This window comes from Ranitomeya variabilis, chromosome 4 (assembly GCF_051348905.1).
Source record: "Ranitomeya variabilis isolate aRanVar5 chromosome 4, aRanVar5.hap1, whole genome shotgun sequence".
NCBI lineage: Eukaryota > Metazoa > Chordata > Amphibia > Anura > Dendrobatidae > Ranitomeya > Ranitomeya variabilis.
Genome location: NC_135235.1, coordinates 768,471,931 through 768,494,052, shown reverse-complemented (window position 1 = coordinate 768,494,052; position 22,122 = coordinate 768,471,931). Strand labels below are relative to the sequence as shown.

The following is a 22,122-nucleotide window of genomic DNA, read 5'->3' as shown; positions in this document are numbered from 1 at the left end:
CCTACCCTTGGGCTTAGAAGGTTACCACAAATAATAACTCTTTATAGCCAATATATAATTGAACCTGGTACAAGATATACAATGACAAATTCAAAAATACAATAAAGCATCTATCATTATACAAGCAATAATTTAAAAAGTTTTAGGACAGATTATAAACAGGGCGGGAGGGTGGCTAATGTTTCCTCCTGTCCATCCTGTGAAAGAAAGAGGGAGAGCCAGAGTTGCCTCCCCTATATAAGCCCCACCCTCCTCACAGTAATACACCAGGCACAAACATCTAAACTCCTTCCTCTTAAAGCAACAACACTCTTGTTTAAAATCTACACCGCAATACAAACAAAAGCTGCAGGAATTCTCGGTCCACCCCATCCCCAAGTCATGTCCACCTCCGTCTAGTCTCCAGTGGTTTCTGGAGATCTCCCCTATGATGTGTAGAAGCCAGTGAAGGTCTTGTGCTCAGCCTTGTTTTATCCACCAGTATTATATGTTTTATACTTGTGTAATGAGAACGGTGGAGATGGCAGGATTAGAGCTGATCATAGATGGGACTTCTCCATCTGTTGGTGACTTTTATATTTGTTTCAGGGTGAAGATCTGACCCATATTAATACTACAGAGACATATGTGAGGGATGATGAGCGGTATAAAGAGGAGATTCCCACATATGACTACCCAGGTGAGTAGTGACCACTAAATGCAGAGAAGTCACAGATTCTTCTCAGTCACCGGCTGTGGCTTCTTTATCGGTGGTGTAGTCCGGCCGTATTACCATGATCAACATTTTGCCTCTAGACCACAACATTCTCCTCCACCCAAAACTGTTCAAATGACTTTGGGCATTGAAAGCCCTTTTCTATAGAACTTACAACCTGGTAGATCCACCTACCCCCTGGTATTAGTGTTAGGGTGATGCCTTAAAGCGAGATCTGTATGATTGCTTGTACCTCACCCAATATAGGACGAGTGCATACTTAAAGAGTCACACCGAGCATAGAGTTAGATGTATACTCCTTTCTCAGCAAAGGCTTGCACACAACTGAAGTTTATTCTCAAGACAAAGAGACAGGAAATGGGTGTCACACAATCTTCTGAGTGGCCAGTGTCAGTCTATGATAGGTCCATTTCAACTTCACTTCCATATATGGTATCCAGTATCTTAGCTTCTGCATTCCAAGGATTCTTTCCAGGGTGTTGTCTGAAGACACAGAAAAAAGAAAAAGAAAAAAGACACACCATATCTGAACTGACTTATGTAAGGTTTTAGAATTGATTTCATTAGCCATTCTCTCCTTCACATTAGAAAATGCTGACCGTTACCTGCCCAGATCTCTAAACTATAAAGACAAATGACAGCGTACGTAGAATGTGCTGACAAGATAGAAAATCACTTGAAGAAAAATATTATGATGGGCCTGTAAGAGAAAGCGGAGGGTAATGATGCTGTTGGCTTCCTAGAACCCTGAGATCTTATCGGATTAATCTCCCTTCTCTCCCTTCTGTGCTGCTGAATGTGATCATATGGTCCCTACAAGACCAGGTCCAGTCTTTCTGGCCAAACTTCACTTTTATGATCGACAACATTAAATGTGCAGTGAGGCCAAGTGCGAATTTCTGGACAATAACAGAGTTTCCCTTTATCCTGACTTTTCAATTTGTATTAAAACCGACTAACTTTAAGGATGATTGTGATAATCTACATAAAACCCATCACACCGGTGCCATGATATATCTCTGAGCTGTGCGTGGCTGATGGCTGTAATATACATTTATTCCCGCCTGCAGGAGATGTGTTGGCTCCAGCCCTGGTTTCATGGATTCACTCCACGGCGTAAATTACATTGTTTTTGATCCTAAGAAACTCAGATTACTGCACAATCTCTCCTGAAATGGGGAGCAAGATTATTTTCTCTATTCTTCTGGTCAGGATTCATAGTAGCTCCAATGGTCCACCATAAATGAATGCAACTCTGGTTTACTGTTGTGTAATCTGTATTTGTAGTTTTCAGTTAATGAGATTCTCGTGCTCTGGGGCGGGGCTTTATGTGGTGCTCTGGGGCGGGGCGGTGGGCTGGGCTTTATGTGGTGCTCATTGGTATTGTCCCATGACAGGTCGCTGATACCTCACTGACCTGGCCTGTTGTGAATAGCACTTTTGTGAGTTCTGCCCTTGGGTTCCCTCTGATGGTTGTAAGTGGAACTGCTGCTTCTTGAATTTAGCCTTAGCAGCTGCGTTCTCTTATCGCCTCTGCTCATTCTGCTATTTAACCTGGCTTTGGACTTCAGTTCATGCCAGCTGTCAATGTCTCAGGGTTAGATCCAGTTTTTCTCCTCGGATATTCCTCATGGCCTGTCCATTTCAGCAAAAGATAAGTTCCTGCTAGTACTTGTTTTTGTCCATTTGCTTTGGACTGAATTGTTCAACTCATGTTATGCTTCTTTTGTCCAGCTTGTCATTATGATTCATTCAGGCTAGCTGGAAGCTCTGGGAAGCAGATTTGCCCCTCCATACCGTGAGTCGGTGTGGAGTTCATTTTTGCATTATCTGCGTGGACTTTTAGTTTTTTAATACTGACCGCACAGTATCTGTTGTGATCCTAATGGAAGAGGATCTCAGGGTCTTCAGCAAAGTCTGCAAACATAAAAAAACTAGCTCATAGGGAGGTGGTAACTGAGCTGACCGCATACCTGATCCTAGCCCACAACTAATAGCAGCCGGGGAACGTACCTACGTTGGTTCTAGACGTCTCGCGCCAGCCGGAGAACTAACTAACCCTTTCAGAGAAAAACAGACCTCACTTGCCTCAAGAGAAAGGTACCCCAAAGTAGATACAGGCCCCCAACAAATAATAACGGTGAGGTAAGAGGAAAGGACAAACGTAAGTATGAACTAGATTCAGCAAAGAGAGGCCCACTAAATAATAGCAGAAATATAGAAAGCGGACTTATGCGGTCAGCGGAAAAACCCTACAAAAATATCCACGCTGAATATCCAAGAACCCCCGCACCGACTAACGGTGTGGGGGGAGAATATCAGCCCCCTTAGAGCTTCCAGCAAAATCAGGAATCACATTATGAACAAGCTGGACAAAAAACAGAAATATACAAATAAACAAAACCAAGAAAGCAGGACTTAGCTTATGATGCAAAAATCAGGACCAGAAGACAGGAGCAACCAGACAAGGACTGATTACATTGATGCCAGGCAATGGACTAAGAATCCAGGAAGATTAAATAGAAACACCCAGGGACTAACGAACCGGGTGACTACCAACCTGGGGAAAGAAAATCCAAGAGCCATACAGCTAGTGACCACAAGAGGGAGCCAAAAAGTAAAGTTCATAACAAGTATCTTTCCTATTTCTGTCTATCTAGACTAGAATTGGCCTCCTTTGCTAAAGTCTGTTTTCATTTCTATGTATGTAATTTCCATCTTCACTAACAGTCAATACATGTGGGGGGCTATCTTTCCTTTGGGGACATTTCTCTGAGGCAAGATAGTTTTTCTGTTTCATCTTTAGGGGTAGTTAGTTCTTAGGCTGTGAAGAGGCGTCTAGGGAGAGACAGGAACGCTCCACGGCTATTTCTAGTGTTGGCGTTAGGATTAGGGTTGCAGTCAGTATAGTTACCACCTACTCAGAGCTTGTCCCCTGTTTTGATTTAACCACCAGGTCATGTCAGTGTGGCTCCTTAGCCACCAGGTCATATCTGTGTTGCTCCTAACCACCAGGTCATATCTGTGTTGCTCCTAACCACCAGGTCATATCTGTGTTGCACCTAACCACCAGGTCATAACAGTACAGCTGGCCCGCAATGTGTTAAATGCATCTCAAAAGAGGGAAAAGAAAGTTCTGAGTCATTTTTTTTTCCTTTGCAGTTTGTTTTGTCTTTTTTTTCCCCTTAATCTCTGGGTGGTTCTGGATTCTGGTGCTGACATGGAGGTTCAGGGTCTGTCCCTGCGAGTGGATCAGCTCGCTGCAAGGGTACAGAGCATTCAAGATTTTGTTGTCTAGACTCCGGTTTTGGAGCCTAGAATTCCTATTCCTGATTTGTTTGCCGGGTATAGATCTAAATTTTTGAACTTTAAAAATAACTGCAGGTTATTTTTTGCTCTGAGACCCCGTTCCTCTGGTGACCCCATTCAGCAGGTGAAGATTGTCATTTCTCTGCTACGTGGTGACCCGCAGGACTGGGCATTCTCCCTTGAGCCAGGAAATCCTGCATTATTTAATGTAGATGCATTTTTCCAGGCGCTCGGATTGCTGTATGGCGAACCTAATTCTGTAGACCAGGCAGAAAAGACCTTGCTAGCTCTGTGCCAGGGTCAGGAAGCAGCAGAAGTCTATTGCCAGAAATTTAGAAAGTGGTCTGTGCTCACAAACTGGAATGAAGATGCTCTGGCGGCAATTTTCAGAAAGGGTCTTTCTGAAGCCCTTAAAGATGTTATGGTGGGGTTTCCCACGCCTGCTGGTTTGAACGAGTCAATGTCTTTGGCCATTCAGATTGATCGACACTTGCGCGAGTGCAAGGTGGTGCACCATATGGCAGTGTCCTCTGGGCAGAGTCCTGAACCTATGCAATGTGATAGGATTTTGACTAGACCGGAACGGCAGAAATTCAGACATCAGAATGGGCTGTGTTTTTACTGTGGTGACTCTACTCATGCTATTTCTGATTGTCCGAAGCGTACTGAGAGGTTCGCTAAGTCTGTTACCATTAGTACTGTACAGCCTAAATTTCTCCTGTCTATTACTCTGATTTGCTCATTGTCGTCCTTTTCTGTTATGGCATTTGTGGATTCAGGAGCTGCCCTGAACTTAATGGACTTAGAATTTGCCAAACGCTGTGGTTTCTCCTTGGAGCCTTTGCAGAGCCCTATTCCCTTGAGGGGGATTGATACTACACCATTGGCCAAGAATAAACCTCAGTACTGGACAGAGTTAACCATGAACATGGCTCCAGCACATCAGGAAAATATTCGTTTTTTGGTGTTGCATAATTTGCATGATGTTGTTGTGCTGGGTTTTCCATGGTTACAGGTACACAATCCGGTTCTGGATTGGAAATCTATGTCTGTGACTAGTTGGGGTTGTCAAGGGGTACATAGTGACGTTCCTTTAATGTCGATTTCCTCTTCCCCTTCTTCTGAAGTTCCTGAGTTTTTGTCGGATTTCCAGGATATATTTGATGAGCCCAAGTCCAGTTCCCTTCCTCCTCATAGGGACTGTGATTGTGCTATTAATTTGATTCCTGGCTGTAAGTTCCCTAAGGGCCGACTTTTCAATCTGTCTGTGCCAGAGCATGCCGCTATGCAGAGTTATGTAAAGGAGTCTTTGGAGAAGGGGCATATTCGCCCGTCTTCATCACCGTTGGGAGCGGGGTTCTTTTTTGTTGCCAAGAAGGATGGCTCCCTGAGACCTTGGATAGATTATCGCCTTCTTATTAAGATCACGGTCAAATTTCAGTACCCTAGAACCGTTGCTATCTGATTTGTTTGCTCGGATTAAGGGGGCTAGTTGGTTTACTAAAATTGACCTTCGAGGGGCGTATAATCTTGTGCGCATTAAACAGGGTGATGAATGGAAGACAGCATTTAATACGACCGAAGGCCATTTCAAATACCTTGTGATGCCATTCAGACTCTCTAATGTCCCATCTGTGTTCCAGTTTTTTATGCATGATATCTTCCGGAATTATCTGGATAAATTCATGATTGTATATTTGGATGATATTTTGTTTTTTTCCGATGACTGGGAGTCTCATGTGAAACAGGTCAGGATGGTGTTTCAGATCCTTCGTGATAATGCTTTATTTGTTAAGGGGTCCAAGTGCCTCTTTGGAGTTCAGAAGGTTTCTTTTTTGGGTTTCATTTTTTCTCCCTCGACTATTGAAATGGACCCTGTTAAGGTCCAAGCCATTCATAATTGGACTCAACCCACGTCTGTGAAGAGCCTTCAGAAATTTTTGGGCTTTGCTAATTTTTATCGCCGCTTCATTGCTAATTTTTCCAGTGTGGTTAAGCCTTTGACCGATTTGACGAAGAAAGGCGCTGATGTGATGAATTGGTCCTCTGTGGCTGTTGAGGCCTTTCAGGAGCTTAAACTTCGTTTTACTTCTGCCCCTGTGTTGCATCAGCCAGATGTTTCTCTCCCTTTTCAGGTTGAGGTTGACGCTTCTGAGATTGGGGCAGGGGCTGTTTTGTCTCAGAGAGGTTCTGATGGCTCTGCGATGAAACCATGTGCTTTCTTCTCTAGAAAGTTTTTGCCTGCTGAGCGTAATTATGATGTCGGCAATCAGGAATTGTTGGCTATGAAGTGGGCATTTTTTTTTTTATCAATTAGTGTTTATTGAAGATTTCCAAAACAATACAGTACAGTCAAACAGTAATAACAGTAACAGAGGTCAACTAAAAATGACCAGAAATAAGTGAGGAGAAAAACAAAACCAATCAGAAGGGGGGGGGGAGGGGTTGGTACGGTAGGGGGAATAGGGGGGGAGGAAAGGAGTATAGGCATTCACAAGACATTATCTAGCAGTTCAGTTATAGACAAGGGGTCCTGGCAAACTGTGGCAGAATAAGAATATTACAAACACAAAAACATACATGTCAATTATGCTTACTTATTCCCACTCAAGTAAACGGTCAAACAAGGTGGTGCGGGTCAATAGAGGAATGACCACTATGTAACCAAGGGTGCCAAATATTTTGTCTTTTGGTTTTGGCAGTAATGGAGTGAGCCAAGGCGAGTTCATATTGGCAGTGGACATTAAGTTTATTAATTAATTCTCTAATATTGGGAGAATTAGTGTCTTTCCATCTTGAGGCGACTAATAACCTGGCAGCTATTAGAATATGTGATAGTGTACCTCGAAGTATGTGTGGAATGTCCTCCAGGCCGATGTGAAGAATGACCTGCCTAGGTGACAGTCAGCTGGATCCCCAAGACCTGTGCAATTAAAAGGTCCATATCTCTCCACCAGGGTTGAAGAATTGGGCACGACCACCAGGTATGTTCCAGAGTTCCCCTGTGACCGCACCCCCTCCAGCATTTATCCGACCCGGCAGGGTCATAGTGAGCCACCTGAACCGGATATTGATACCATCTAAGGTGTACTTTTTTCAATTGTTCGAGATGATTGACGCAGGCAGATACCCGTAATACCTCACCCAGTCCCTCCTCCCAATCCATCGGGTCAGATAGGAAGTCCAGATCCTGTTCCCACTTGATCATATATGGCAGTTTAACATCTTCTGCTGGGTCATTTAAGGCTTTATATAATATTGAAATTCCCTTCAGGCCAGAGTCAGGCAACAAGAAATAACCATTAACCCTGTTTTTCTCTTCGCCACGACAGCACCCACTGAGAGAGGGGATCCGCCCCTAGGAACAGGAAACCCTACGGAGAGATAAAAGGGGCGGTCCCCCTCGCTCCCACAGTTTTGGTTTCCTGTTCCTATGGGAAATCCACGGAGAAGAGGATGCCTAGCCTGGATGCCGCTTGCGCGGTTTACCTGTGAGGACGGCAAGGGCTCCAGAGCTGGAAGCAGCGTCGGGGGTCCTGGTGTCAGCTTCCCCCCTCTGCTGGCAGACGCTGTGAGGCCAGGGCTGGAGAGTGCTGGCTCACAGAAAGTCATCCGGAACGTCTGCGGGGAGTTAGCGCTGTAATGGGGAACGCTGCGCCGTCCTCGGCGAGCGCTTATACGGCGTGGAGCCCCAGTATGCCCCCCGGAAGTATAAGCTGAAAAGCTTCCGAGGAGAGGGAGGAGACGGCGCCGGCGCTGGTGCCGGTGACAGCGCGGGCATATGGAATATGGCCGCGACCCGGAAGTGATTAGCACTTCCGGGTTCAACAGGAAGAAGATGGCGGCCCCCATGTGAAAAGGACGCCGGCGGTAACGCTCCGGCGTCCAATATGGATTCGGCACAGGACCCTGCGATGTCTTCTATTGAGGCCACCGCAACTACTCCTCGCAGCCATGCCAGCAGCAGCAGCCGCTCCAAGCGGAGTGGATCTTCTAAAAAGAGCAAGCCTCTGCAGTCTCCTCCCCGTCAGCCGGTACCTTCACAGACGCTTCACTGGGGTGAGTGTACATCTACCCTATTAAGCTGATTGCTGTCCCCTCTTCTCTAACACTCTAGGCAAAATGTACTGAAAAAACGAAACACAAACAGTGTGCGATATGTCTTCAGCCCCTTCCGGATAGTTACACAAAGAAACTTTGTAAACCATGCATTGATTCCACCTTACGGGAAGAGGCCTCGGTTAAATCTGAGGACATTAGAGTGTTGATTAGAGAAGAACTACAAGCCCTGCATAGTTCGGGAAAAGAAACGCGTCCTAAGGGGACAAGAGAGTATGTTTCACCCATATCTGACCAGTCTTCCGAATTAGAGAATGCAGATTCGGATGTTTCTAGGGATTATGTTTCCTCGGATGAGGATCAAGATACGTGCTTCCCCACCGACAGTATAGATAACCTGGTGAAGTCCGTCCGTAACACTATGGGCATTGAGGATTCTAAGACCCCTAAAACACAGCAGGACATAATGTTCGCTGGGCTGTCCGAAAGGAAAAGACCCTCCTTTCCGGTGATAGCAGCAGTTAAAAATTTAATTAAAAAAGAGTGGGAAAGCCAGGGGCAGAGGGGACTACCACCATCTTCAAAGAGACGTTATCCCTTTAATGATGAGGAATTCTCGACCTGGTCAAAAGCCCCAAAAGTAGACGCAGCAGTGGCTTCCACATCTAAAAAATCCCTGCTACCTGTGGAGGATTCAGGTTCACTACAAGATCCTTTGGACCGCAAAGCCGACTCTCTCCTTAAAAGAGCGTGGGAATCTTGTGCGGGAGCCCTAAAACCGGCTGTGTCAGCTACATGCACCGCTAGGTCCATGCTAGTCTGGCTAAATGACTTGGAAGAAGGACTTAAAAACGGTCTCTCTAGAGACAAGTTGAGAGCCTCTATACCTTTAATTAGGGGTGCTACAGCCTTCCTGGCAGACTCATCTGCTGACTCAATACGATTAGCGGCCAAGTCGGCGGGGCTGACTAATGCAGCACGTAGAGCCCTGTGGCTTAAGGGCTGGAAAGGCGATCCCCAGACAAAATCCAAATTGTGTGGTCTTCCATGTCAGGGTGAGTACCTATTTGGTACTAAGCTGGACGAGATCCTGACTAAAGCAGGGGAGAGGAAGAAGGGCTTCCCTAATAATAATTACCTTCCATCTTATAGGAGGGCGTTCCGAAAGCCCATGTTTAACAAGAGGAAGGATTTCAAGAGCCAAGATCGCTGGGCCACTAGAGACACCAGACAGAGAGGAGCACTTTTTGGGAAGCGCCCTTACAAAACTGAGGAAAAACCCCGTTAGAACAGATCTGCCTGTCGGAGGTAGATTGTCTTCCTTCTCAGATCAATGGCAGAAAATAACTTCGAACATTTGGGCAAATAGTATCATCACCTTCGGCCTAAAATTAAAATTTTCCCGAGTCCCGCCGGACTCATTTCTATTGACTTCTTTAAAAACCCAGTTACAGCAGGAGGCTTTGGAGCAGGAGGTATTGAACCTTCTAGCCAAAGGGGTTTTGGTGGAAGTCCCATTTCTTCAGCAAAAAAAGGGGTTCTATTCCCCTCTATTTTTAATCCCAAAGCCAGATGGATCTTTCAGAACCATATTGAACCTTAAAAAATTGAACACCTTTTTGCAGAATCAAACCTTTAAAATGGAGTCTATCCGATCCACCATAAAACTGTTGTCTCCCCATTGTTTTATGACGGTACTCGACCTAAAAGATGCGTATTACCATCTGCCAATTTTTATAGAACATCAACAATATCTCCGCGTGGCGATTGTGTTGAATGGACGTATACGACACTTTCAGTATACAGCAATGCCCTTTGGACTATCAATAGCTCCAAGGGTATTCACTAAGTTAATGTCGGAAGTAATGTCATACCTAAGAGTAAAAGATACCCTCATAATTCCGTACCTTGATGATCTTTTAGTGGTAGGAAGTTCCCCGTCACAATGTCACCAACGATTGTGTAATATGGTCTCGTCCCTGCAGAGGCTAGGGTGGTTGGTGAATTGGGAAAAGTCTAGACTTCTTCCAACTACTCGACAAACATTCTTGGGGATTATAATAGACTCCATAAGCCAAAAATGTTTCTTACCACAATCCAAGCAATTGACAATAAGAAATAAGGTACAGTCGGTAATAGATAAACCTCTAATATCTTTAAGACAAGGCATGTCCCTCCTTGGCTCCTTCACGTCATGTATCCCAGCAGTACCATGGGCCCAATTTCATTCAAGGTGTTTACAATATGCAATTTTACATGAGGAAATAAAATTACAAGGTCATCTAGACGGTAAAATTTCCCTTTCTGAAGACGTAATTAAATCTCTATCCTGGTGGCTAGAACCAGATCACTTGGTTAGTGGGGTCCCCTGGGTAGTTAAACCTTCAAACACAATATTCACGGATGCCAGTCCTAGTGGTTGGGGAGCACATATGAGAGATCAGGTAGCCCAAGGTCTATGGTCGGTTACGGAGTCAGACGACTCGTCTAATATAAGAGAGCTGAAAGCTATCCATCACGCTCTTTGTGAATTCCTTCCGCAGCTACACGGAACACATACAAGGATTCTGTCAGACAACATGACATCAGTAGCGTATATCAATCATCAAGGAGGAACAAGATCAGGAACACTCATGTCTATAGCCGAAGACATCCTAACTATAGCCGAGAAACATCTACTGTCTCTATCAGCACTACATGTCAGAGGAGTGAACAATTCAAAAGCGGACTTCCTCAGTCGCCATACCCTCCACCAAGGGGAGTGGGTTTTAAATCATCGAATCTTCAAAATGATAACCGTAAAATGGGGTTTACCAGAGGTAGATCTCTTCGCTACAAGAGACAACAGGCAATTAAAAAAGTTCGCTTCAATGTTCCAATCCGACAAACCCGATTTTCTCGATGCTCTCCAGGTACCCTGGACATTTCAGAAAGCGTATGCCTTTCCTCCTCTGATACTTCTACCAACAGTAATCAGGAAGATAAGAGAGGACAAAGCCAATATAATCCTGATTGCCCCATTTTGGCCAAAGAGACCATGGTTCTCCCTGCTCAGAGCTATGTCCATCTCAGATCCATGGATTCTCCCAGAGGATCAGGATCTTCTTTTCCAGGGGCCATTCAACCACCCTCATGTGAAGGGTCTACGGTTGACAGCCTGGAATTTGAGAGGCAATTGTTGAAATTAAGGGGTTTCTCTGATCAAGTAATTAATACTCTATTATTAAGTAGGAAAAGATCCACTACTTCTATATATGTAAGAGTATGGAGGAAGTTTCTAAGTCTTTATCCATTGGCCTTGTCAAACGAAATTCCTATACTTAACATTTTAGAATTTCTCCAGAAAGGACGTGACTTAGGTCTTTCTGTTAATACCTTAAAAGTACAAGTCTCTGCTCTAGGGGCATTGTATAGTCACAATGTAGCGGGTGATAGGTGGATAACTAGATTTATTTCAGCCTGCCAGAGGTCAGAACCAGTTCAGATTCCCCGCATACCGCCTTGGGATGTTAATCTAGTCCTTGAGGCCTTGACAGGTCACCCATTTGAGCCACTACACTCAGCTCACATTAAACACGTTACTCTCAAAACTACTCTTCTTGTCGCATTAGTATCGGCAAGAAGGGTAAGTGACATACAGGCACTATCAGTAGATCCTCCCTTTCTGTCAATATTTCCAGATAGAATCGTCCTGAAAACAGACCCTTCCTACCTACCTAAGAGATGTACTAAATTTCATAGATCTCAAGAAATTCTTCTTCCTACTTTTTATGATAATCCTACAAATCAGGAAGAGGAGAAATACCATACCTTAGATGTGAAAAGGGCTGTAATGACTTACTTAGACAGGACTAGCGCCTGGAGGAAGAGCAGGGCTCTCTTTGTTTCCTTCCAGGGTCAAAGGAAAGGAGCTGGTGTCACAAAAGGCACATTATCTCGATGGATTCGGGAGGCGATATACCTGGCCTATTCAACTAAAGGGGAAGATCCACCCGAGACTGTAAAGGCACACTCAACCCGGGCAATAGCATCAACCTGGGCAGAGCGAGCAGAGGTTCCAATAGAACTCATATGTAAGGCCGCAACCTGGTCTTCGCCTATTACCTTCTATAGTCACTATAGATTAGATCTATCTGCTTCCACTGATTTGTGTTTCGGTAGATCAGTTCTTAACACGATAATCCCCCCCAAATAGCTGTCTCTGAAAGTCTCTCAGTGGGTGCTGTCGTGGCGAAGAGAAAACACCGGATTACGTACCGGTAATGCTCTTTTATAGAGCCACGACAGCACCCCTTCACTTCCCTCCCTTATATATTAGTTTACATATGAGCACTGATAAGGGTGATTGGTTCTTGTAAATATACGTGATTAAGTCAAAGATGAAATGTTAATATAGAATGACCTACTAAAACTTGTGGGCGGTTCCTCGCAATCTCTGTAACCCAAACTGTGGGAGCGAGGGGGACCGCCCCTTTTATCTCTCCGTAGGGTTTCCTGTTCCTAGGGGCGGATCCCCTCTCTCAGTGGGTGCTGTCGTGGCTCTATAAAAGAGCATTACCGGTACGTAATCCGGTGTATTTAAATGGGAGTTGAAGAAAGGCGAGGCTGGGGAATTATGAAGTAGATGACGTATCTGCAAATATTGATAGAAATATCTCCGGACATTCGGGAAGTTGGAGGCCAAGCGGTCAAAGGGGATAAGGCCAGTGGTATCAAATATCTGCCGTAATGTTACGATTCCAGCATCAACCCAAGGCTGGAGATTAATAAATGGGATGTGTGTCTCAAGGGCTTTTAAGGATAGGGAGTCATGAGATAATTTAATCAAGGAGGGGACCAGTGTCCTCCAATAGTGGAGCGCGATTTTCATGGTTGGTAAGGTAGGGGAATAATCAGTGATTGCAATAGATTCGGCCTCAAGAATCGTGCGGGTAGATCTAGTTTTGGCATAGTAGTTTTCTATTTGGAGCCATCTATGGTCTTTGTCCGCCTGCCACCAGTCTCTAAGTCCAGTTAGTATGGCCGGTCTATGGTACAGCATGAGGTTCGGCATTCCCAGCCCTCCCCGTTTGTACGGATAGTACATCAAGGTCCTAGAGATTCTAGATTTTTTGTGTGACCAAATATAATCGTATGTCATAGTTTGTATTTTCAAAATCAAACGTTTGGGGATTTTTAATGGGATACACCTAAGGAGATACAGTATTTTAGGCAGGATCATCATTTTGAAAACATTAATCCTGGCAATCCAGGTTGTCATAACTATGTGAAAATGGTCAAGTTGTGCCCTAACCTGTGTGATCAATTTAGAGAAATTCTTCTCAACAATCTGTTCAGAGCCCGTCAATATAACTCCCAAGTACGGGATACCCTCTGTCATCCATTTAAATGGAAACTCAGCCTCCATTTTCGACTTGGCCGCGCATGGAACCACCACCGGAAACAAGGACTTCGTGGGATTCAACCTGTAGTATGACACATTACTGAATTCCCCGAGTTCCAAGGTAATAGCTGTCAAGGATGTCTCCAAGTTGACACAGGATAGAATAACATCATCAGCATACAAGCCACTTCTGTGCTCCATCTGTCCAACCCTGATGCAGGTGATATTAGTAGAGGTTCTTATGCGTTCAGCAAGCGGCTCCATGCACAGTGCGAAAATAATAGGAGAGAGTGGGCAACCTTGACGAGTGCCATTCGTGATCTGAAACGGACCAGATAAAAAACCGGACGTCAAGACCTTGGCACAAGGAGTCGAGTACATAGCACAGATTGCTGAGAATATTGGGCCCGACAGTCCAAACCTTTCCAATACTGCCCGAAGATACCCCCAGTGCACCCTGTCAAAAGCCTTCTCAGCATCAAGCGACAGGAATGCACTGGGTAGGCCAGACAGCTCGGCTATTTTAATCAGATTCAGCATGCGCCGCACCCCATCTTTCGTCTCGCGTCCGGCCACAAAACCCACTTGGTCCGGTGAAATTATAGTTGGGATAATAAGCTTTAGTCTGGACGCTATAATTTTAGTGAATATTTTGACATCCGAATTGAGCAGAGCAATGGGTCTAAAGTCACCAGGGTGTGTGAGGGGTTTCCCAGGCTTGGGTATGGTAGATATGGTAGCTTCCAAACCAGGAGCCGCCACAGTACCCGAGTCTCTCCACACCGAGAATAATCTCTGCAAATATGGAGTCAGCAACAGATAAAAGGATTTATAATAGTCATTCGTCAGCCCGTCTGGGCCTGGGGCCTTATGAGATTTAGTTTGTTTAATCGTCTAGTTAATTTCTACATCTGTGAAGGGAGAATTAAGGTAGTTTAGCTGCTCAGATGTAATACGGGGTAATTTTATAGAGTCTAGATATTTATAAATAGATTGGTGATCCGGTTGGGGAGTAGAAGGGTCATCTTTTAAGTTATACAATCCAGTATAATATTCTGCAAAAGCTTGGACTATGTCCTGAGGGTTCCTGAGGGCCTTCCCATTTTTTATCTAAGATATGGTCCACTCTTGATTTAGCTTCCCTCTTACGTACTCTGCGCGCCAGGAGTGCACCTGCCCTATCACCTGCGGCATATAGATTAGTCTTGAATTTCTTCATGTTATGTGCATATCTGGCCAGGAGATTTTCTCTCAATTTAAACCTAATCTGATAGATCTCCTCGGAGATAGAAGGCGTGGGAGCAGACTTGTTGATATTGTCTAAATATTGCAGATGAGAAAGTAATACCTCTCTGCCACTCTCCCTCTTCCTTTTCAGGTAGGAAGCTTGTTGGAGAAGCACACCTCTAATCACTACTTTATGCGCCAACCATAAGGACTCATCAGAAACCTCTCCATTATCATTTATCTTAAAGTAATGTCCCAACTCCGAAGAGATTCTATCTAACACCTCCCCATTCAGCAGCAATGCGTCATTTAATCACCACCTAAAGGCTGAGTTAGCTTGGTGTGCTAAAGTAAGAGTTAGAGTGATTGGAGCGTGATCAGACCACGTTATTATGCCTATAGTTGCGGATCTACATCTGGACAAGGTTGCACTGTCTGTTAGAAAATAATCAATACGGGAGTATGTGGAATGCCTGGAAGAGTAAAAGGTATAATCTCTCTCAGATGCATGCGAATATCTCCAATAATCATGCAGCTGGAATTTGCCTGTGAGTAGAGTCAAGTCCCCTCTAGGTCGTCTGCTACCAGAAGAGCAATCAAGGTCCACATGCATGGGGAGATTAAAGTCACCACATATTATATTGCTGCCCTTCACATTCGCAGAGACTTCATGAAGGGTTGTTCTCAGGAATTTATGTTGTCCCTCATTGGGAGCATAAAGATTTGTCAACGTGTGTAGCTCACCATTCAATAGGCACGTGATAGTTAAGCACCTACCCGTGGGGTCATTATTTTGCGCTATCAATTTAAAAGCAATTGTATTTTTCACCATGATGCACACACCAGCCTTTTTGGTTGGGCCATTAGCAAATAGAATGTGTGGGAAGAGGGGATGACTGAGCCTAAAATTATCCTCCGCCAACAAATGGGTCTCCTGCAAGCAGATATCTGCCCTTGACCGCTTCACCTCCCTCCACATCATAGATCTCTTCTCAGGGGAGTTTAAACCCCTGACATTCAAAGAGAGAATTTGTAAACTCATGGTACCATTATACTAAAGTCTATACTGCTGGTATTACCCAGTGACCCCACTGGCAGTGTACCGAAACTTATATACAAATAACTGCCAGTTTCATAATAACAATAAAAAATCAATATATACAGAGAATGCCCGGGGATTTGGAGAGAAAAAACCTGGAGGAAAGAAAGGGGAAGGGCAAGTATGTAGTCCCATCGGAAGGAGACTCTAAATGTATGCCAGAGTAAAAAGAACCAAAAAATAAAAAGAAGTAAAAACAAAGGGGAAAAAAAACAAAAAACAAAACATCGTAGGAACGTCCGGAACAGTCCAGACAGTCCGCAGAACAGAATCTGCGTGGAGGGGTGGAAGTGAGAGGTTCACAATCCAAAGGCCCACTGAGGGGTGCAGTAGGAGGGCTCAGCAATCCAGACGCCGTCCATGTGGCACTGTCAATCCGTAGACCAGTCTGAGGCTATTTTCCTTTTTGTATCCGAAGGTCTGGGAGCAAAGGGTATTTTCCAGGCTGTAAGCCTCTCCTCTGCCTGTTTAGGCGAGGAGCAGGCGACCGTGCGTCCTTCATAAGTGATAATCAAAGGCACAGGATTAAACCCCCATCGGTAACGTATGTTGATGTCCCTCAATGCTTTACAGACATGGGCGTATTCTCTCCTTTTGGCCAGGGTAGCAGCTGACAAATCCGGGAAGACCTGGAGATCCCGGAATTCAGGGGGTAGGTCAGGGGGGCTTCTTATCTGCCGCAGGAATGTCTCTTTAGTAGTGTACAAATGAATCCGTGCAAAGATGTCTCTAGGAAGAGATGGATCTAGATGCTTGGGCTTGGGTGTTCTATGTACCCTGTCCGCCAGTAGATCTCTCGAGGAAAGTGAGGGCAGGACAGCCTGCATAAAATTCTGGAGGAAAGCAGCTAAATCTTTATCTGCAACATTCTCAGGGATTCCTCTCACTCGAATATTGTTCCTCCTGGATCTATCCTCTAAGTCGTGCAATTTATCAAACGCCACTGCTAACTTGCCTTTTATAGCTTGGTTTTCATCCACCAGAGCGTTAATTACAGAGACATATTCGGACATTTTGTTTTCCAAATGATCCGAGCGGGCCCCTAAGGAGTAAATGTCTCCTCTTATCTCCTTCAACATGTCCTGCATATCCTCTTTTAATGAGGCGCGTATAGATGTGAGGAATTCTTTCATATCCCCCCTGGTCATAGGTGCAGAGCTGCTATATTGTGCTCCCGCTGAAGTCTCACCTTTTTCTGAATCCCGGGAGCCGCGGGAGGAGTGTGATGATCTGGAGGGAGAAACCGCCGCCATTTTCCCTGCGGCATGTGCGGTTTGAGACCGCGGAAAGAAGTCTGGCAGGCGAGGAGGAGAGGCCTTCTTATTAGATCTGCCTCAGGTCATCATGTGCCCAGTTGTGCTGCGGTGCTAGCGGTAAGCGCCTCAGAGGTCAGGAGAGTCAGTGAAAGCCGGTATGAGCCGCATTATGTCTGGTGGTGCCGAAGCTCGTCACCTCATTTTAGGTCCAGCATGACAAGGTTAGGTGTGGGACCAGCCCAGGACAGTGTACTTGAGGGTACAACTCAGTGATGATGTTGTAGAAGCAGAGGAAAAAACATACAGGAAGCACACTGTCTCTGATATGTCTTATTGTTCTCCTGGGTGCTGCTGCTGGAAAAGGGGTGGGATTCCAAAGAAGTAGTTTAACTTCTTCTTATGGAGGAGAGTGACAGTGGTAGATGATCAGCTTCTGTTGACTAGAAGGGATAATGTCAGCCTCCCTTATCTCTCACACTGGAGTCCTGTTTGCTCAAGAAAGGAGGATCTGTCCTGGCCCCCTGTTATGACCCCAATGGCAGGGGGTCTCAGAGACAATAGCAAAGTCTGCAAACATAAAACCCAGCTCATAGGGCAGTGGTAACTGGGCTGACCATATATCTGAACCTAGCACACAAATAGCAGTAGCCGGGGAACGTACCTACGTTGATTCTAGACGTCTCGCGCCAGCCAGAGAACTAACTAACCCTAGCAGGGAAAAGATAGACCTTTCTTGCCTCCAGAGAAAAGACCCCAAAAAGTTGGATACAAGCCCCCAACAAATAATAACGGTGAGGTAAGGAGAAAAGACAAACTCAAGAAATGAACTAGGTTTTAGCAAAGAGAGGCCCACTAACTAATAGCAGAATATAGGAAGATGACTTGTATGGTCAGCAAAAAACCCTATCAAAATTTCCACGCGGAATATTCAAGAACCCCCGAACCGTCTAACGGCACAGGGGGAGAATATCCGCCCCCTAGAGCTTCCAGCGATAACAGGAATCACATTTAGTATAAGCTGGACAAAAATAAAAGCAATACAAATAACCAAAAAATCAGAAAGCAGGACTTAGCTTATTTTGCAAAGAACCAGGACCAGCAGACAGGAGCAAACAGAAAGGATCTGATTACAACGCTGCCAGGCACCAGACTGAAAATCCAGGGAGTTAAAATAGCAACACCCCTGGACTAACGAGGCCAGGTGGGTACCAAGCTGGGGAAGGAAAATCAAAGTGTCATGTCACTAGTGACCACAAGAGGGAGCCAAAAAGTCTAATTCACAACAGCCCCCCCACTGTGAGAACAGGGCTATTGCAAGTGTGTGCAGGCTGTAATCACCCCTCCGCTCAGGGGGAATCTCCTAATAGATCTGGCTGTGAGCAGAGAAGGATTAAGGAAACCTCTGGAAGATGATAAAAGTGCTGGTGTTTCTGCTGTTAGATGTTTGGGAAGCGAGATGTGCAGAAAGCAAATTACAGGCCCTCCTCCACAGGGGAAGCACAGGCCTGCTACACTCACCAGGCCTCAAGGCTCAGGCTGCAGAGATCCCTTCAGTCTGTAAGAGATATTTTCTTGTGGTCCACCAGATGCAGCACACTCTCATGGAGGCTTAGATGGTAAGACAAGATGATTTACAGCAGCAGTGTGGCTGATGAATGTTGATTTCCAGGCTGGAGATCAGAAGCTCCTGGAAGAAGCTTCCTCTTGATGGTGCCTAAGCCACACCCCCCATGAAGTGGGCATTTGAGGAGTGGCGACATTGGCTTGAGGGAGCCAAGTGTTATGATCCTTAGTGGCTGAGGATCACAGATCTGACCAGCTAAGTAACTGAACATAGGACAAGCTCTAGGGAGGTGGTAACCGGACTGACCGCAATCCTAATCCTATCCAACACACACTAAAGGTAGCCGGTGAACGTGCCTAGAATTCCTAGACATCTCGACTCAGCCTGAGAAACTAGCTACCCCTAAAGAGAGAGAGCAAAGACCTCACTTGCCTCAGAGAAAATACCCCAAAGATATAGAAAGCCCCCACAAATAATAACAGTGAGTTAAGAGGAAAATACAAACGTAGAAATGAAACAGATTTAGCAAATGAGGCCCGCTAATCACTAGATAGCAGAAGATAGATAGGAAACTGTGCGGTCAGTAAAAAACCCTATACAAAATATCCACGCTGAGAATTCTAGAACCCCCACACCAACTAATGGTGTGAGGGGAGAAATTCAGTTCCCCAGAGCTACCAGCAAGCGAGGAAATCACATGTTAGCAAGCTGGACAGAACTCATCATAAACAAAGAAACATATTGAACACTGATGAGCAAAAAATGAACAAACAGAAACTTAGCTTCTCTTGGAGAGACTGGTAACGAGTGTACTCAGGAGAAATCAGAATAGCACTGAATAGATCGACAGCAGGCAACAACTGAAGGGCCAGGTGAGCTAAATAGGAAACCACCTAGCAGATAACGAGACAGCTGATCCCAGCCACAGACCTGCAGAATGACAAAAAGAGCCACCAGAGGGAGCCCAAAGATAGCACTCACACAGTGCCACTTGTGACCACAAGAGGGCGCCCAAGAACAGAGTTCACAACAGCCAAGCATCACGTTGTGGTCTTGACCGATCATAAGAATTTGATTTACCTCGAGTCTGCCAAGCGGTTGAACCCTAGACAGGCTCGATGGTCTCTGTTTTTCTCCCCTTTTGATTTTGTGGTCTCGTATCTTCCGGGATCTAAGAATGTGAAGGCTGATGCCCTTTCTAGGAGTTTTTTGCCTGATTCTCCGGGAGTCCTTGAGCCGGCTGGTATTCTCAAGGAGGGGGTGATTCTCTCTGCCATCTCACCTGATTTGCGGCGGGTGCTTCGGGAGTTTCAGGCGGATAGACCTGACCGCTGTCCAGTGGGGAAACTGTTTGTTCCAGATAGATGGACTAGCAAGGTAATTTCTGAGGTTCATTGCTCGGTGTTGGCTGGTCATCCTGGGATTTTTGGTACCAGAGATTTAGTTGCTAGGTCCTTTTGGTGGCCTTCCTTGTCGCGGGATGTGCGTTCTTTTGTGCAGTCCTGTGGGACTTGTGCTCGGGCCAAGCCTTGCTGTTCTCGTGCCAGTGGCTTGCTTTTGCCCTTGCCCATCCCTGAGAGGCCCTGGACGCATATTTCCATGGATTTTATTTCTGATTTTCCTGTGTCTCAGAAGATGTCTGTCATCTGGGTGGTGTGTGACCGGTTTTCTAAGATGGTCCATTTGGTACCTTTGCCTAAATTGCCTTCCTCCTCTGATTTGGTTCCATTATTTTTTCAGCATGTGGTTCGTTTGCATGGCATTCCAGAGAATATTGTGTCTGACAGAGGTTCCCAGTTTGTTTCTAGGTTTTGGCGATCCTTTTGTGCTAGAATGGGCATTGATTTGTCTTTTTCTTCAGCATTTCATCCTCAGACAAATGGCCAAACGGAGCGAACCAATCAGACATTGGAAACCTATTTGAGATGCTTTGTGTCTGCTGACCAGGATGATTGGATGAACTTCTTGCCGTTGGCCGAGTTTGCCCTTAATAATCGGGCTAGTAATGCTACTTTGGTTTCGCCATTCTTTTGTAACTTTGGTTTTCATCCTCGTTTTTCTTCAGGGCAGGTTGAGCCTTCTGACTGTCCTCGTGTGGATTCTGTGGTGGACAGGTTGCAGCAGATTTGGACTCATGTGGTGGACAATTTGACGTTGTCTCAGGAAAAGGCTCAACGTTTTGCTAACTGCGTCGGTGTGTTGGTCCCCGGCTTCGTGTTGGGGACTTAGTCTGGTTATCTTCTCGTCATGTTCCTATGAAGGTTTCTTCCCCTAAGTTCAAGCCTCGTTTTATTGGTCCTTATAAGATTTCTGAAATTATCAATCCGGTATCTTTTCGTTTAGCCCTTCCAGCTTCTTTTTCCATTCATAATGTGTTCCATAGATCCTTGTTGCGGAGATATGTGGCGCCTATGGTTCCCTCCGTTGATCCTCCTGCTCTGGTGTTGGTTGAGGGGGAGTTAGAATATGTGGTGGAGAAGATTTTGGATTCTCGTATCTCTAGACGGAGACTTCAGTATTTAGTTAAGTGGAAAGGCTATGGTCAGGAAGATAATTCCTGGGTTGTCGCCTCTGATGTTCATGCGACTGATTTGGTTCGTGCCTTTCACGCTGCTCATCCTGATCGCCCTGGGGGTCTTGGTGAGGGTTCGGTGACCCCTCCTCAAGGGGGGGGGTACTGTTGTGAACTGTGTTTCTGGGCTCCCTCTGGTGGTCACTAACGGTACTGTGTTAGGCATGTCTTGTTGCAGGCCTGGGCTCCAGCTGGGTCATTAAGCAGCGGGTGTTCCCTATTTAGGTCTCCTCTGGACTCAGTCTCTTGCCTGGCATTGTTGTATCCAGTCCTATAAGGTTTCCTCCTGATTCCTTTCCGTCTGTCTCTTGCAAGAAAAGCTAAGTCCGTTTTGAATACTTTGGATCATTTGTATTTTTCTGTGTTTTTGTCCAGCTTGCTTGATATGTGATTTTCTGGCTCGCTGGAAGCTCTAGGGTGCTGATATTCCCCCTTCGCACCATCAGTCGGTGTGGGGGTTCTTGTAATATTCAGCGTGGATGTTTTTGCAGGGTTTTCTGCTGACCACATAGTCCACTTTCTATTTTCTGCCTATCTAGTCTAGTGGGCCTCACTTTGCTGAATCTAGTTCATCTCTACGTTTGTGTTTTACTCTTGCCTCACCGTTATTATTTGTTGGGGGCTTTCTATATCTTTGGGGTTCAATTTCTTTGGAGGCAAGTGAGGTCTTATTTTTCCCTCTAGGGGTAGTCAGTTCTCCGGCTGGCTCGAGACGTCTAGAATCAACGTAGGCACGTTCACCGGCTGCTTCTAGTTGTTTTTGTTAGGATCAGATATGCGATTAGCCCAGTTTCCACCTCCCTAGAGCTGTTCCTATGTTTTTTGTTGTCCTTGCCGGAATACCAGAGATCCTCTACCACTGGGATCATAACAGAATGCCAGGCCAGAAGAAAATGTTTATTGCATTGCAGAAGCGGGATTAAAAAGAAGTTCTGAGT

At 45.4% G+C, this 22,122-nt stretch overlaps 1 protein-coding gene across 5 annotated transcripts in view; it reads left to right on the top strand.

Annotated features, from left to right (window-relative positions):
- Window positions 1-22,122, top strand: part of LOC143766923 (uncharacterized) — a 157,676-nt gene that overhangs the window by 71,928 nt on the left and 63,626 nt on the right. For all 5 annotated transcript variants that reach the window (XM_077254921.1, XM_077254923.1, XM_077254924.1 and 2 more), the window contains exon 6: window positions 589-679. In XM_077254921.1, coding sequence (XP_077111036.1) covers window positions 589-679 — 91 coding nt within the window. The remainder of the gene's footprint in view (window positions 1-588; window positions 680-22,122) is intronic.